Source organism: Apodemus sylvaticus, chromosome 18 (genome assembly GCF_947179515.1).
Source record: "Apodemus sylvaticus chromosome 18, mApoSyl1.1, whole genome shotgun sequence".
Classification (NCBI taxonomy): domain Eukaryota; kingdom Metazoa; phylum Chordata; class Mammalia; order Rodentia; family Muridae; genus Apodemus; species Apodemus sylvaticus.
The window spans coordinates 69,280,317-69,297,506 of NC_067489.1; the positions used below are offsets into that span (position 1 = coordinate 69,280,317).

The 17,190-nt window shown below is 48.4% G+C and overlaps 2 protein-coding genes across 3 annotated transcripts in view; one reads left to right on the forward strand and one right to left on the reverse strand.

Annotated features, from left to right (window-relative positions):
- Nucleotides 1-11,494, reverse strand: part of C18H19orf44 (chromosome 18 C19orf44 homolog) — an 18,568-nt gene extending 7,074 nt beyond the window's left edge. Inside the window, exons 1-4 of one of the 2 annotated variants that reach the window (XM_052162038.1) lie at nucleotides 11,407-11,494; nucleotides 7,395-8,136; nucleotides 3,299-3,590; nucleotides 1,555-1,628 (exon numbers count right to left, since the gene is read on the reverse strand). In XM_052162038.1, the coding sequence (XP_052017998.1) occupies nucleotides 1,555-1,628; nucleotides 3,299-3,590; nucleotides 7,395-8,135 (1,107 nt within the window). In that variant the 5' untranslated portion in view covers nucleotide 8,136; nucleotides 11,407-11,494. Of the gene's footprint in view, nucleotides 1-1,554; nucleotides 1,629-3,298; nucleotides 3,591-7,394; nucleotides 8,137-11,387 lie in introns of both variants that reach the window. The other variant, XM_052162039.1, reaches the window with a different exon arrangement.
- Nucleotides 11,495-11,689: 195 nt separating this feature from the next.
- Nucleotides 11,690-17,190, forward strand: part of Calr3 (calreticulin 3) — a 31,337-nt gene continuing 25,836 nt past the window's right edge. Inside the window, exons 1-2 of the mRNA XM_052162348.1 lie at nucleotides 11,690-11,804; nucleotides 11,901-12,002. Of these exons, the coding sequence (XP_052018308.1) occupies nucleotides 11,714-11,804; nucleotides 11,901-12,002 (193 nt within the window). The 5' untranslated portion in view covers nucleotides 11,690-11,713. The remainder of the gene's footprint in view (nucleotides 11,805-11,900; nucleotides 12,003-17,190) is intronic.

Sequence of the window (17,190 nt, forward strand, 5' to 3'; positions counted from 1 at the left end):
GTGTGGGTCTTTTGTTATGTGTTATAATGCTAACTGTGGGACCTGGTTTCCCCAGAGTCCACATAGAAACAGTAAGGCTATGTGTCTTACCCTGAGTTATTTCTGAGTGGTAAATGAAGATGTCACAGCCTAGAGCTGGGCAGAACTGAGGCGAGCGGGGCTTGGTGTTCCCAGCATTGAGGCCAGAAGAGACTATGAGGAAGGAGAGAAGGTGGTGAACGGGAAGGAGGAAGACGCCATGGGTTAGGAGTCAGGAGAGCATGAGTCTGAGAGCTGGCCAACCGGAGTTAAGAGCAGCCCAGAGGAGACACAGTAATAACTCGGGGTTATCACAGAAAATACATCTTAATACATAAAGGATAGAGCTGATTAAGGCTTATTGTAAATACAAAGGTTGTGCGTATCTTTTGCTGTTGTTGTTTTTGTTTGTTTTTTGTTTTTTGTTCTTTTCGAGACAGGGTTTCTCTGTGTAGCCCTGGCTGTCCTGGAACTCACTTTGTAGACCAGGCTGGCCTCGAACTCAGAAATCTGCCTGCCTCTGCCTCCCAAGTGCTAGGATTACAGGCGTGCGCCACCACCGCCTGGTTTGTGTGTATCTTTTATCAAGGAACTAAATAGTCAAAGGTGGTGTAGAAACCCCAGTTTGGGATTAAAATTTTCTACAACACGTGTTATTTAGTATGTGTGCAAATGTGAGCACATTTGTGTTACATGGTGTAAACACATACAAATGAGAGTATGTGTTAGTCTATGTACACATGTGAGAGCATGCACGCTGCTCAGTGTACGAGCACATGCAAACAGATGTGACAGTCAGAGGACAAAGCAGGAGTCTTCTCTCCTTCCCTTAGAGGGCCTATGGACTGCACTCAGGTGGCCAGGCTTGGAGGTGGCACCGTCACTGTCACCATCACCTGCCAAGCATCTTGACAGCCTGTTGGGGGAGGACTCCCTTCTGGACAGAGTCTCTTCTCCTGTCCTTACCAGCAGCTGTGGCGCATTCTTTGGATTGGTGACAACTGCAGGACACTGAGCAGTCTCCTGCTCTCACTCCTACAGATGCTAGTTCCCAGATTTCACCAACAGGTCCCCAAATGCTGCCAATGTCCCCAGGGGGACCAGACTGCTGCTGCTGAGCCCCTTGGCCTAAACAGAACATCCCAGCTGCAAACTTGCTCCAGTTTTAGTGACTCATGGGGAGTGGGGCTCAGACGCAGATCACTTGTCCAGCATAGACCACAACCCGGGCCTGTCCCCAGCACTGCACGGAAGGTAAATAAGCAGCGCCAGTGAGAGTTCAGATGATAAAGGAGCCAGACAGCCTGAGCTGCGCGTCTCAGACGAGATAAAGGAAACGTCCTCCCGACACCAAGGGTGGGTGCGGCACACAAGCACACACAGTGAGTCAATGTGTGAGAGTGGGCAGATCCCCGTGAGTCTGCAGCCAGTTTGATGTATACGAGAGTTCTGGATGGTCAAGACTCTGTAGTGAAACCCAATCTTTAGTCAAAATCTAAGGTAAATCAGCACGATAAAAGGATCCATCATACTTACTCTCAGATCCCCTTCTGATTTGTCTCCTTCAGCCAGAACCAGATCATCAATGGACAAGATATTAATTCTAAAATCTGTAATTAAAAAATAAGTGCTCTGTGAGCGAGGCGGCTCAGTGGGTAAGGGGCTTGCGGCCAAGCCTGCCAGCCTTAGCTTAATCCCCAGGTCCCAGTGTGGACGAGGCGAGGCGGCTCAGTGGGTAAGGGGCTTGTGGCCAAGCCTGCCAGCCTTAGCTTAATCCCCAGGTCCCAGTGTGGGCGAGGCGAGGCGGCTCAGTGGGTAAGGGGCTTGCTGGTTAGTGGTCCTAAACTCCCCGTGCGCACTATGGGCGTGGGCCTGCCTCCCTCACACATACAGCCAATAAAGAAGCCAGGGTCTGGAGAGATGGCTTGGTGGTTAAGAACACTGGCTGCTCTTCCAGAGGTCCTGAGTTCAATTTCCAGCAACCACATGGTGGCTCACAGCCATCTGTAATGGGATCTGGTGTGCAGATATATATGCAAAGTACCCATATACATGAGAAATATATAAATAAATCTTTTTTTTGGTTTTTTTTTCAAGACAGGGTTTCTCTGTGTAGCCCTGGCTGTCCTGGAACTCACTTTAGACCAGGCTGGCCTTGAACTCAGAAATCCACCTGCCTCTGCCTACCAAGTGCTGGGATTACAGGCGTGTGCCACCACACCCGGCTAAATAAATCTTTTTAAAAATAAAAGAAATTAAAGGAAAAGAAGCCAGGCATGATGGTACATGCCTTTAACTGCAGCATTCAAGAAACAGAGGCAGGTGGATCTCTGTGAGTTCAAGACCACCCTGGTCTACACAGCAGGTTCTAGGACAATGATGGCTACACAGAAAAAAATTGTCTCAAAAAACAAACAAGACTGTCAAAGAACAAAACTACAAAGTTAGTGCAGGGAAGGGAAGACTGCAGCCATCTATTAAAATGTCAGTTCTGTCCCTCAAGGCCACTCTACATAACTATCTCCTGCCCACTCAGTGATAGTGCAGGAAGACACTCCCACCATGCAGACCACAGCGGTCGGTCCAGAACCTTCTGCGGTGTCAGCCGCTGTTCTCTGAAGTGCCCAGTCCTGGGGTAGCTCCAAGGCAGTGACTTGTCTAGAAGGCATGAGGCCCGGGAGTTCAAGCCCCAGCAGAGCGAAATGAACTGCTTCAATAACTCACAGTGTGCGCTGTTCTCCTGTCTCTACCTCCCCGTGTCAGGGTGAGACGGATGGACACTAGCACACCCAGCAATACCCTGACCTTTCAGATTACTTTCTGTTTTTACATGTATTTATTTGTCTGCAGGTACACACGTGCACCACATGTGTCTGGAGGGTACCAGGTCCCCAGGAACTGCAGTTACTGGCGGCTGTGACCTGCCATGAGTGCTGGGGACTGAACCTGGGTCTTCTGCAGGAGCTCTGAGCCATGTCTCCAGCCAGTCAGAGGTTTTGGGGTGTGCTTCCTGTTCTCTGACCATGGCATGTGTGGCTATGTGAGGAGAACTGGGCTCAGAGCCAGGACTGGCAGTCCATGCCTGTCTTCTCAACAGAGGACAGACAGACACTCAAAGCAAGGAGTATGTGTTGTGTCAGCCTTGGTCTCTGACTGGCAGCTCACCTATGACTGCCTGCCGCCAGTGTAAAGGAACGCACCACCCAGTCACCCAGTGCCCTGGGGCAGCAGACTGAGTACATGAAGGTAGCCTCCCCTTCCCCACAAGGTGACAGGTTACCATGGAGGCTGTCAGCAGCAGCTTCCGAGACTGGCTCCTCAGAAGACTCCATTTCCACCCTGCTGAGGGAGGAAGCCAGCTTGACGCACCCCATCTTTGAAGATGCTGATTTGGAGAAGTCATCAAGGATGGAAGGTGAGGCTGTGACAGAGACTGTGTCCCCAGCACTGCTCGTTTGTAGAGGGTGAGTTCTCAAGCCGATGCTAGTCGACGGTACGGGCCGAGAAGACTTTAAGCTGGACTGGTCCACATTGAGCGGATGCAGGACTCCCGGCTGATCTGGAGTCAGATCCTACTTTTGTGAAAAGAAAGTATGTGAAGTCACCAAACTTAAATAACATAACTCTCACCATTCCACGGAGCCACGGATGGTGGGAGAGACGGCTGAGGGGTAAAAGTGCTTGCCATGTCTGAGGACCTGAGTACAGCCCTGGGACCCACACGGTGGGGGTATACACACGCACACGCGCGCGCGTGCACACACACACACACACCCACACGCGCGCACGCACACACACACACACACACACACGCACACAAGCGCACGTGCGCGCGCGCGCACACACACACACACACACACACGTGCACGCACTCATGAGCACGCACACATATGTACATGCACACACAAATAAATAAAAGGAATAAATGGAAAGAGAGAGAGAGACAGAGACAGAGACAGAGAATAAGCTGGCAATGTGGCAATACACATTTAATCCCAGCACTGGGGAGGCAGAGGCAGGCAGATCGTTTTGGGTTACAGCCCAGCCTGGTCTACAGAGTGAGGTCAGGAATAGCCAGGGCTACACAGAGAGACTATGTCTCAAAAAAACAATGAAATAGTATATGGGATTTAGGTGTGGAAAAATGACTCAGTGATGAAGAGCACTGGCTGCTCCTGCAGAGGACTATGTTCAATTCCCAGCATCCACAAGTTGCCTCAAAAGCATCTGCAACTCCAGTCCCAGGGGATTAGACATCTTCTTCTGACTTCCATAGGCACCGCATGTGCTGCATATTCACAAACGCCCTATACATAATTTTTTAAACTAATTTTATACATGTGAGTGCACTGTTGGCTCTCTTCAGATACATCAGAAGGCACCAGATCCCATTACAGATGGCTGTGAGACACCATGTGGTTGCTGGGAATTGAACTCAGGACCCCTGGAAGAGCAGCCAGTACTCTGCTCTTAACTGTGAAGCCATCTTCCCAGCCCATAATATATAGATTTATTATATATATGTAGCTGTCTTCAGACACTCCAGAAGAGGGCGTCAGATCTTGTTACGGATGGTTATGAGCCACCATGTGGTTTCTGGATTTGAACTCAGGACCTCTGGAAGAGCAGCCAGTGCTCTTAACTGCTGAGCCATCTCTCTAACCCCAAATTTTTTTTTTTGTTTTTGCTTTTTGTTTTTGTTTTTGTTTTTTGGATTTGGTTTTTTCAAGACAGGGTTTCTCTGTATAGCCTTGGCTGTCCTGGAACTCACTCTGTAGACTAGGCTGGCCTCGAACTCAGAAATCCGCCTGTCTCTGCTTCCCAGGGTGCTGGGATTACAGGCATGTGCCACCACCGCCCGGCCCAAAATAATTTTTTAATTAAAAAAAAAAAATTGTGCTGGAGAGATGGCTCAGTGATTAAGAGCACCAACTGTTCTTCCAGAGGATTCAGGTTCAAATCCTAGAACCCACATGACAGCTCCCAACTATCTGTAACTCCGGTTCCAGGTTCTGCAGATGCTGGAAGGAGGATACTTCTGGAGCCCTAGAAGCTCCCCAAGCATCAAAGGCTGAGAACATCTGTAGACTCGAATATAAGCAAGCACGGGTTAGTGTCCAGGATGGTGGCAAATGCCTTTAATCCCAGCACTGCACTCGGAAGGTAGAGACAGGTGAGTTCAAGGCCAGTATGGTCTATCTAGGGAATTCTAGGATAGCCAGGGCTACACAGAAAACCTGTCTCAAACAAACAAACAAAACACCAAGTGTACATTAAATGGATAATGTGCAAGCAAAGGAAGGGGAGCGGTCTCTGGAGTTAGCATGGGCAGTTCATTTCATGCTCTCCTGGTGTGGATTCTTCCCCCAGCCAGGAGGAGGACAATTATTACTGCCCCCCACATTCGCCCCATCTAGAGGCAGTGCCACAGAATTCATGGCAGGGAGGGTCGTAAGGAAAACAGATGGAGGACTTATGAAATGAAGAGCCCCAGGAGGAGGCAGCAGGTAACAAGGCAATGGCTGGAACCTTCCTGAGCTGCATTAGTCTTTGTGAATGGTTTGTTATAGTGTCTTCCTGAGTGACAAAGATCTGCAGTCACCCGACATTCACTCAGAACAGACGCCAGGGTCATCCAAAGTGCCTCAGCAGTTACATTTGTGACTGTGCTTCCGCTGTCCTCTCCACATACAGAGAACACGACACTAACACACGTGTGTTCTCTACATTCAGAGACAAGCATGAGACACATGGGAGAGCACCAGAAAGGGGGACAGAACCCGTCCACACTGGGCACAACCCAGGGCAGCTGTGAACCTTAGGAGACATGGCTGGTGCCCACAGGTGACTGAAGAAACGTTCGAGGACAGGAGACCTCCCTAAAACTGCCATGGCTGTTGGTGACACTGCCAGCCTGGATGGTGAGGCTGCACTGCTGAAGATGCCAAAGGCTTTGGTTGCAGGACTTGGAAAAATAAGCCAGGACTGAGCCAGACGAGTGCACGCCTGCAATCCCAGTGCTCGGAGAGCGGAGGCAGGTGGATATCTGAGTCTGAGGCCAGCCTGGTCAATGCTGCTAGTTCCAGGACAGCCGGGGCTTCACTGAGCAGTGTCAGCTATCAAGACAGGGGCAAAAGCGGCCAGAGATGGAAACGGCTTCCCAACTGAGCTTAAGGCCCCTCCACAGGGGACACTCACTGCTCCTACCTTGAACCTATAAAACTTGCAGTTAGGAGAGTCAGGGTAGTGTGGGAGGTATCACTTCCCTTCTTGGTTCTTCACTGTGTCAATAAAGATGGTGAAAGCCAATCTCTGGGCAAAGGGAAAAGGTGGGACTTCTGGGTCCCAGGAGGAAGAGAAGAGGATGAGAGGGGGGCAGCAAAGCAGGTGGTGGAGCGGAGGAAGCGGCAGACATATAGGTTTCATGGCACCTATAGGTCCTAACCTCTGCCATGGGCGAAGGCCAGGAAGGAAGGTGTCGGATACTCCTCACCCAGCCCTGAAGTTATCTGGCTAGTTTTAAACTATTAAGGCTATCTGGAGTTTTCCTTTATGTCAACTAAGGTGGGCAGGTCACAGGGCACAGCCAAGGCATCGTTGGCAGCTTGGTGGAGCTATCTGTAAGAGGTTGAGGGAGCTTGGGTGAGCTCTTGAGAAAGAGCAAGCATGTTATTAAAAATCACATCACCAGGCTAGGAGGAGAGGAGAGCTGAGGTTCTGGCGAGTGCCGGGGCCGAGTGGCCAGAGTGCCACCCCGCGTCTGTGTGTGTCACCACGAGCTGTCACTGGTGCGGGGTGGGCTCCAGCCATCAGTGTCTGTCAGTCATTTTGACTCCTGTAAGTCATCCCAATGAACTGACTGGTTCTCCAATCTGTTCTCAGATCCTGCTGTGCTTTCCTTGGTCACTGACTCCCTATGAGAGGCAAGGAGATATCCGCTCACATCTCCCTGGCACCAGTGTCACACAACAGCAGTCCATTCCCAGGCTCACACTCAACCAGCTGCTCACACAAGGCAAACCCACAAGGCATCACCAGGTCACGATGGGCTAAGCATGCCACATCAATAAACAATCAAGACAATTCCTCTAATGTGGGCAGTCCTTCAACTGAAACCTCAAACTAAACTAACAAGACATAGCATTTGCTGCTCTTTCTTGAAGGGGACCTGACTTCGGTTCCCAGCACCCACATCAGGTGTCTCACAACCCCCAGTAAGGGGACCACTGCCTCTTCTATCTTTGCAGGCACCTAGCCGAGCAGCTGCTTGGTACGAACAAAGCATTTGGTTGTTCCAAGAGTCACAAAAAAAAAAAAAAAAAAAAAAAAGTAAAACTTGAAACCAACAAACTACATTACAAAATTACAAAGAACACCTTTCCAAGGTCTCTCCTGCTGAGTTCGGTGCCAGGGAGCTCCCGGTTTCCATTTATTTCTTTTTCTCTAGAAGATTCCATCAAGCTTCCGAGCAATACTTTCATTTCCTCCTCATCACTGTCAGGGGCATCCCACTTTCTGACAGGCTCTTTCTGTGTCAGCAGCAGAACTTGCTTCTCTGTCCCCATGGCCAGCCCTGGGGGCCCTGGGGACCCGGCTTCAGTTGGCAGCTGCTTCTTCTTCAGAAACCTGCTACCATTTCCACTCTGTCCATTGCTCTTTGCCACAGATGTTTTGCACACTTGTTTCTGGAAAGTTTTGTGTGGATACTGGGAAGAAACAGACGTTGCATCTGTCCTCTTAGGAAGACTCCGCTCACTGCATGTGGAGTCAGACTCCACATCAGACCAAGCTGCCGGCACCTGCTTCCGATTCCGGATCTTGGTTTCAATCTGGGTCAGTTTCCTAAGGGCCTCACTAGCTCTGGTCTTGGAGGAGATAGCGGGGGGCCTCAGGCCCAGCTGCACCCCGCTCCCTGCCACGGCCTCCTCTTTGGGCATCATATTTTTCTCGTCCATTGTTTGGTTTCTCTTTAGGATTCTGCTCTGCCCAGGTGTCACTTGGCCAAGACTTCGGGCTTGTAAGTTTCTGATCTCTTCCATCCTCGAGCTGTCTAAGAACAGATCTCTGAAGTCAGAAACGCCCTGCGGAGTGCCAAGAGGCCTTCTTGTGGAAGCCATCCTAGGAAAACAAAGATTGTGTTTTCAGCCTTTAAAAGTATTTCATTTTATTTATATACTTTTCGTTTTGTTTTATTTTGGTTTTTTTTCCAAGATAAGGTTTCCCTGTATAGCACTGGGTTTCCTGGAAGCTCCTAAGACGAAGCCTCCTCCCAAGTGCTGGGGCCAGAGGCAGAAGCCACTGCCACCCAGATAAAAGTATTTCTTTTAGTATGCTGAAGGGCACGTGGGACCGTGCTACCAGACAGGCTAAGAACTGGTACGGCCCAGCGAGCGAGCTCAAGACCTGGGAATCGCAGAGATTTGAGAACAGGAGTCCAGATTCACGCCTGTCTCTGCACCTGCTCTGGCGCCTGTGCTGTGTCCGAGTCACTGCAGGACCCCAGGAGAGCTCTAAGAACCACAGGCCTGATGCAGACAAACAGGACAGTAGGACTCGGATTGCAAACCTTCCTTCCCACTGCGTAGGACAGGAGGACAACCCTGTACCTAGGGGTTTGGGCCGGTTTTTTTGTTTTGTTTTGTTTTGTTTGGATTTGGTTTTTTTCTAGAGAGGGTTTCTCTGTGTAGCTCTGGCTGTCCTGAAACTCACTCAGCCTGGAGACCAGGCTGGCCTCAAACTCAGAAATCTGCCTGCCTCTGCCTCCCAGAGTGCTGGGATTACAGGCGGGATTACAGGCGTGCGCCACCACCGGGTTTTGGCATTTTTATACAGCATAGTGGTGGGATTCTTTGGGTTTTAGGGTGACAGGGGAAGTGACAAGGGAAGTCATCCTGTAAACACGATACCGATATCGATATTTGTTCAGGCAGCAGCAAGGCAGAATCGTGCAACTGGGAGGGGGAACTCTTCTGACCTAGTAACTTTATGGTGCTATCAGGAACTAGTGTTTTTACAAATAGCCATAACTATCTGCAACGTTTGATTGCCCTACTCTAATGGTCCAAATGCAGGCCCCTTATCTCCCTAAGGATGTCTGGATTTTCCCCAGGCACCAGCTGCACTGGGAAGCTTAGCTGTTTATCAGTGAGAGTGCCAGCCTCGGGGACAGGGGCCGAGGGAGGTGGCTCCCTCCCAAGTCGGCATCTGTTGCTCCCCTGGGGTGGGGGGTGGGGGGTTCGTTAGGGGTTGCCTTTATGAAAACGGGCATAGCAATATCCAGCGCCAGATTGGGTCCACTCTGAAAGGCTGGAGAGGGCAGGGGAGGGAGGCCCTGTGTTAGCTGTGGGAGAGAGCAGGGGGGAGGGGAAGTTCTGTGATCCACAGATCCATGGAGAAAGCACAGAGCCTGCCGGTTCACCTATAGCCAGGATCCGCAACTTAGAAGGCCTTGGGCACGCGTGCCCACATCAAAGCACCTGGAGTCCTTCTCCGTGCTAATGAGGTACCGAGATACCTCAGGCCTTCAGCCAATAACCTTCCCTTCCTGGGTTTTCTCACGCTCTTCCCCCTAGTCTCACCTGAATAAAGTGTGTGCCTCACACCCACCCCCAGGAAAGCACTATGAACCAACAAGGACTGTCTCAGAGAGCTGCGTCACTAAACACCCCCATGGGAAGGAAGGCCTTCGCTGAGGAGACGGCCCCACCTGAGACTCTGAGGACGGCCTTCTCTTCTTCAGCCCTCGGTGTCAGCCTTCACTCCCAATCACACCGGATCCCACTAGTCCCAGGCTCCTTCCTCAGGGATGTGCAGGTGCCCTGAGGGAACGCACCTTTCCAGCCTTTGGTTGGCCTCCCCACAGCCTCCTGCAGAAGCCGTATGACAGCCAGAAGGCCACCCACCTCTAACCTCAGCACTCAGGAGGCAGGTGGCTCTCGCTGTGGGTCCCAGACCGACCTGGGCAGGGGCTCCGCACACCCCTTTGCCCAGTGCTGCCCCAGGGACCTAGCTTCAATGGTAGCTCTTCTTTAAAACCTTCCAATTTTGCCCATTGTTCTTTGCCAACCAGGGCTGTGTAAGGAGCCCCTGTCTTGAAAAGGCAAAAAAAAATAAAAATAAAAAAATCCAGCACTCAGGAATCAGAGGCAGGTAGATTTCTGAGTTTTGAGGCCAGCCTGGTCTACAGAGTGACTTCTAGGCTAACCAGGGCTACATGGAGAAACCCTGCCTTGAAAAACCAAAAGAACAACAAAAACGCCAAAACAAAAAATGTCCGTGGCTATGTGTGGCTGAGTGTGTGCGTGTGTATCTCATGCATGTAGGAGCATTCCCTCAGAGGTCTGAAGAGGTATGGCACCCTTTGGAACTAGAGTCACAGACAGGTGTGGGCCACCATGTCAGTGCTGAGAGCAAAAATCTCTAACTCCTCTTTTCTTTTCTTTCCTTCCTTCCTTTTTTTTTTTTTTTTTTTTTTTTTTGCTGGAAACAGGGTTTCTCTATGTAGCCCTGATTGTCCTGGATCTCACTGTGTACACCAGGCTGGCCTCAAACTTCCAGTCCCTTTTTATTTTATTTTATTTTATTTTTATTTTTAAGATTTTATTTTTTGCCAGGCGGTGGTGGCACATGCCTTTAATCCCAGCACTTGAGAGGCAGAGGCAGGCAGATTTCTGAGTTCGAGGCCAGCCTGGTCTACAGAGTGAGTTCCAGGACAGCCAGGGCTACACAGAGAAACCCTGTCTCAGGTGGGGGGTGGGGGGTAGTCAGGAATTCCACTTAGATGGAGCCCAAGAGAAACGCAAATGTACGTAACGTTCACTGATCATTCACAACATACAAAACAGAAACAACCGTGATGCCTGTGAACTGCGGAGTGGACCATGCAGAGAGTAGGATACTACTCAACTTTTAAAACGGAGGGGAAGGGAACTGGCTCAGCCCTTGCTCACAATGACTGAATTTATTACTAGAAACCACATGGTGGAAGGAGAGAAATGATTCCTCTGACCACACGTAAATTAATAAATAAACGTAAAACCTAATACATATATGCTTCTTTAAAAGTTTTACATATTCATGAGCCTGGGGGTGCATGACAGCAAACTTGGGTATTGCTGCAGGAAGAACAGGAGTTGATGGCCAACCTGTACTACACAGGGAGCTGTAGGCTAGCCTGGGCTACCTGAGATGCAGTCTCAATAGACTAACAAAACACAAAAAGCAAAGGCACTAAGTATTATACACTGCCGACACTCAGTTTCCTCGCTTTTGTTAGCAAGCCCTACGGGACCATGCTCCAACGCCCTCCAGATGAGGACACTCGGTTGTGGGAATGCCTCCCCTTTCCCCGCAGCCCCTTGTCGACCCACTTGATCACTGTGAGGTCACCTGAGTAGCTGCGTGGACTTCTTCCCGGCAGGCTCCGGCTTCAAAGTATAGGCCCCAGTGTGCGGTTGCCCAAGGAGACCGCGCCAGAGCCGCGAGAGACTACATTTCCCGTCGGCCACCGCGCTCCACCCACCAATGAGCGCCTCAGGTCACAATCGCGGGGCGTCACGGGCCAGTAATTCCAGCGCACCCATTCAGCGGCCTCAGGTCATAATCCCAAGGCATGCCGGGAGTTGTAGTTTCTGAGTTGCGCCCAGCAGACGGTACCGACGCCTGAGAGCAGAGATCGAAAGTCGCACGTGCAGCTATGGTCTCAGCTCGCGTGTCGCTCTGGACCATCTGCGTGTTGCGCGTGGCACTGGCCACTGTGTACTTCCAGGAGGAGTTTCTAGACGGAGGTGAAGGCGATTGCCGCGGTGGCTGGTGGCCTGTGTCCACCATCTGTGATCTGGACCCGTGCACTTTGCACTGCTAACCCACCTGTCTCCCTACAGAGCGCTGGAGGAACCGCTGGGTGCAGTCCACCAATGACTCCCAGTTTGGCCACTTCAGAGTCTCATCGGGGAAGTTCTATGGGCATAAAGAAAAAGACAAAGGTTAGTGTAGAATCGAGAGCAAATAGAGTTAGAAACCCCACGGCACCCTGATAACGCACCCACCATTCAAGCCACGACACTGAGGTACATGCAGGCTCTGCAATACCCTGTTGGAGTTTACATTAGTTTAAGATTGACTGGAGGGTATTTTGGTTTTAGTTTTTGAGCAGTCTTATGTAGCCCTAGATGGTTCTAACTCCCACCCTCCCAAGTGCTGGTTACTCCCCCCACCCCCCTCCCCCCACCTCGGTATCTATGTATGTTGGGGGCAGTATGCACCCCGAGTGTGGACTGGAATGACAGTGGAGGTGCTCAGAGTGTGCTGGAATGACAGCTGGAGTCAACAGGAATGACTGTGCTGGCATTTTTCAGTAGCTGCCCAAGATCACCTCACTTCATGAAAACTGGAACCAGGCTGTGTAGCACAACGTGGGATCCTAGCACTTCAGGGTCTTCATGAGACAGGAAAATCACACGTTCAAGACCAGCCTGGCTATAGAGTGGGCTCTGGCCCACCCTAAGATACAGCCAGATCTTGTCACAAAACAAAAAGAGGGGAAATCAAAATGAAAAGTAGGGCCAGCAAGATTGGCCTGTAGCCAAGCTTGGTGACCTAAGTTTTATCCCCACAGCCTACAGGGTGGAAGGAGAGAATCTATGCCCACAGATCTTCTAACCTTGGCATACCCAACCCCACTAAATAAATAAATAAACATAAATTGTATTTTATTCAGTTTAGTTTAGTTTAGTTTGAGCCAGGGTTTATATCCCTTCCTCTCCAGAAACTCTCTAAAATCTGCCTGCCCTTCCTCCGCCTCCTGAGTACTGGGATTAAAGGCACACACCAACAAAACCAGCTGAGAAACATGTTTGCCTAACATCTATGAAGTCCTGGATCCCAGCTCCAGTACAGCCTAAATGGGACTCAGTGCACACTCAAGAGAATGACAAGAGAATTTAAAAGGCCGAAGTCATTTTTTAGCTACATTGTAAGTTCAAGGTCAACATAGGATACATGAGAACTTGTCTGAAAAATAAGTTGGTTTATCTGAGACAGGTTCTCTATGAAGTCCAGGCTAGCCTTGAACTCCAGGTCCTGCCACAGTCAGCCACATGCGTGTCTGGTTCACAGGTGTATGTCGTTATTCTGGGAATTTTTTTTTTAAGATTTATTTATTATGTATACAGCATTCTGCCTGCATGTATGCCTGTAGGTCAGAGAAAGCACTAGATACCATTACAGATGTTTGTGTGCCACCACATGGTATCTGGGAATTGAACTCAGAACCTTTGAAAGAGCAGACAGTACTCTTTTTTTTTTTTTTAAAGATTTTATTATTATATCTAAATACACTATAGCTCTCTTCAGACACATCAGAAAAGGACACCAGATCTCTTTATGGATGGTTGTGAGTCACCATGTGGTTGCTGGGATCTCCAGTCCCAGACAGTACTCTTAACCTTTGAGCCCACTAGGAAATGTTATTGGGCCAGGCGGTGGTAGTGCATGCCTTATTGAAGTGATTACAGATGAAGTGGTCACATGTGCTCATTTACGTATTACAGTAGTCCCTTAGAAGTAGTTAAAGAATTGAGACAGAGACCCAGTGACACACTAGGTCTAAAACACCCACCATCTAGAGTTGAGTTGGAGCTGTCTAGTCTGTTATGCACAAAGCCTCAGCAGACAGAGTCTGGAGGGAAGGAGGAGGGAGTTATAGGGTGAAGGTTCTACAATCCAGCTAAGAGGCCAGCCTGGTGGCAAAGGCCTGTAATCGCAGCACTCAGGAAACAAAAACAGGAGGAGCTCTATGAATTTGAAGCCATCCTGGTCTACATAGTGAATTCTAGTACAACCAGGCGTACAGAGTGAGACCTTATCATGTGGAGAGGGTAGTAAGATAGTTATATAAAATAATTCAGAAACAAAACTCTTCCAGCTTTATGACTGAAGTGGGTGAAAAGAACCAGCTTTATCATAAATGAACCAGAGGATGTGACTGATGTCTGCCCACTGAGTTTTCTGTCTCCCTTTTGAAGAGTTTGTATCTCATCCATTCCCTCCAAACCCCCTTGAGCATGAAGAGAAGCAGGCCTGGTGCCAGGGCTCTGGAAATCTAGATTTCCCCTGCATGGTCTCCAGGACCATGACTCCATAGTCACAGATGGAAAAATTCAAGGAATTCAGATGGGCTGGAGATGACAAGAGAGAATAGGGCCCTTAAGCCTGCCTGGTGCTTGAGGTAGGAGTGGGAGGGGGATCTGAATCCCATGAGAAAAAGAAGAGAGACAGAGAGAGAGGTCAGAGTAGGGAGCCAGCCTTGAGCTGAGGCTGGGATTTGTGGGTGGACACCCACCCGAGTTTGGGCTGCTGATCAGTCAGTGGGTAAAGGAGCTGGCCTCCAGACCTCACTCCGAGTTGGAACCCTGGAATCTGCATGGTGGGAGGAAAGGCCTGATTCTCTTGAGTTGTCCTCTGACTCTCACATGTGTGCTGTGACACGCTTCCCTTACCCTAACACATATACAGAATAAGCTCATAAATAAATGTAATTTTAAAAATTGAAAGAGCCGGGTGCAATGACAGCTTTGCTCTCAGCACCTGGGAGGCGGAGGTAAGCAGATATGAGTTTCAGGACAACACTGTGGAGACACAGCAAAAAGAATGAAAAATTATACCAAGTTTGTATTCTTGGACAATTTGGGGTTGTTTGGTTTGTTTCTTTTGAGACAGGGTCTCACTGTGTAGACCTGACTATCCTGGACGTGGGCTTGCTGTATAGACGAGTCTGGTTTCAAACCAGAGATCCACCTGACTCCACCTCCACACTTCTGGAATTTAAGGCACAAGCCACTTTTTACCAGCTACATTGGTCTTGTTTTTTGTTTGTTTTTGTTGTTTTGTTTGTTTGGTTTTTGTTTGTTTGTTTTTCGAGACAGGGTTTCTCTGTGTAACCTTGGCTGTCCAGGAACTCACTCTGTAGACCAGGCTGGCCTTGAACTCAGAAATCTGCCTGCCTCTGCTTCCCAAGTGCTGGGATTAAAGGTGTGTGCCACCACTGCCTGGCTCTGTTTTGTTTTTAATATTTTAAGTTATTTATTTTATGTATAGAACATCTTGTGAGCTTGTGTGCTCAACTGTGTGGTGCCTAAAGAAGTAAGAAGAGGGTATTGGATCCCCTGGAACTGAAGTTACAACCTGTTGTGAGCCACCATGTGGATGCTGGGAATCAAACCCAGGTCCTTGACAAGAGCAGCCAGTGCTCTTTAAAAAAAAAATAATAATAATAAAATTATATATTAGTACACTGTAGCTGTCTTCAGACACACCAGAAGAGGGCATCAGATCTCATTACAGATGGTTGTGAGCCACCATGTGGTTTCTGGGATTTGAATTCAGCAGTCAGTGCTGTTAACTACTGAATCTTTCCAGCTACCCCCCTACCCCCACCCCCCTACCCCGCTTTTTTTAAAGATATAGATCAGCAAGTGCCCATAAGTCCAGAGGAAATAGAAGCAGTGTTAATAGTCTCCCATTAAAAAAAAAACAAAAACAAAAACAAAAACAAGACTCAGGACCAGAAGAGTTTAGTGGGGAATTCTATCAGATCTTCAAAGAACAGCTAATACCGATACTCTTAAAACAATTGCATGAAGTAGAAACTCAAGGAACACTACCCAACTCATTCTATGAAGCCACAAGAACACTTATACCTAAACCAAAGACCAAACAAGGAAGGAGAACTTCAGACCAATCTCCCTCATGAACATCGATGCAAAAATACTGAACAAAATTCTGGCCAACCAAATCCAAAAATGCATCAAAACTATAATTCACTGATCAGGTAGGCTTCATCCCAGGGATGCAGGGGTGGTTCAATATACAGAAATCCATCAATGTAATTCACTACAAGGGGTGGATTACAAACTCAAGGGGAAAAAAACCACATGGTCATTTCATTAGATGCTGAAAAGGCTTTTGACAAAATCCAGCCATCCCTTCATGATAAAAGTCTTGGAGAGATCGGGAATCCAAGGCTCATACCTAAACATAGTAAAAGCAATATACTGCAAACCGGTAGCCAACATCAAATTAAATGGAGAGAAACTTGAAGCAATCCCACTAAAATCAGGGACCAGACAAGGCTGCCCACTCTCTCCATATCTATTCAATATAGTAATTGAAGTCCTGAAGCCAGAGCAATCAAACAACAAAAGGAGGTCAAAGGGATACAAATTGGGCCGGTGGTGACAGTGGTGCACGCCTGTAATCCCAGCACTTTGGGAGGCAGAGGCAGGCAGATTTCTGAGTTCACAGCCAGCCAGGTCTACAGAAGTTCCAGGACAGCCAGGGCTATACAGAGAAACCCTGTCTTGAAAAAACCAAATCCAACCCCCCCCCCCCAAAAAAGGTATACAAATTGGAAAAGAAGAAGTCAAAATATCACTATTTGCAGATGATATGATAGTATACTTAAGCGACCCCAAAATTTCGACGAGAGGACTCTTAAAGCTGATAAACAACTTCAGCAAAGTGGCTTGATATAAAATTAACTCAAACAAATCAGTAGCCTCCCTCTACTCAAAGGATAAACAAGCTGAGAAAGAAATTAGGGAAATGATACCCTTCACAATGGTCACAAATAATATTACATACCTTGGTGTGACTCTAACCAAGCAAGTGAAAGATCTGTATGACAAGACCTTCAAGCCTCTGAAGAAAGAAATCAAAGATCTCAGAAGATGGAAAGACCTCCCATGCTCATGGATTGGCAGGATTAATATAGTAAAAATGGCCATCTTGCCAAAAGCAATCTACAGATTCAATACAATCCCCATCAAAATCCCAAATCAATTCTTCATAGATCTAGAAAGAGCAATTATCAAATTCATCTGGAATAACAAAAACCCAGGATAGCAAAAACTATTCTCCACAATAAAAGATCTCATAGGGAAATCACCATCCCTGACCTCAAGCTCTACTACAGAGTGATAAAAACTAGTTAGTATTGGTATGGAGACAGGCAGGTAGATCAATGGAATAGAATTGAAGACCCAGAAAAGAACCCACACACATACGGTCACTTGATATTTGACAAAGGAGCTAAAAACATCCAGTGGAAAAAAGACAGCATTTTTAACAAATGGTGCTGGATCAACTGGAGGTCAGCATGCAGAAGAATGCAAA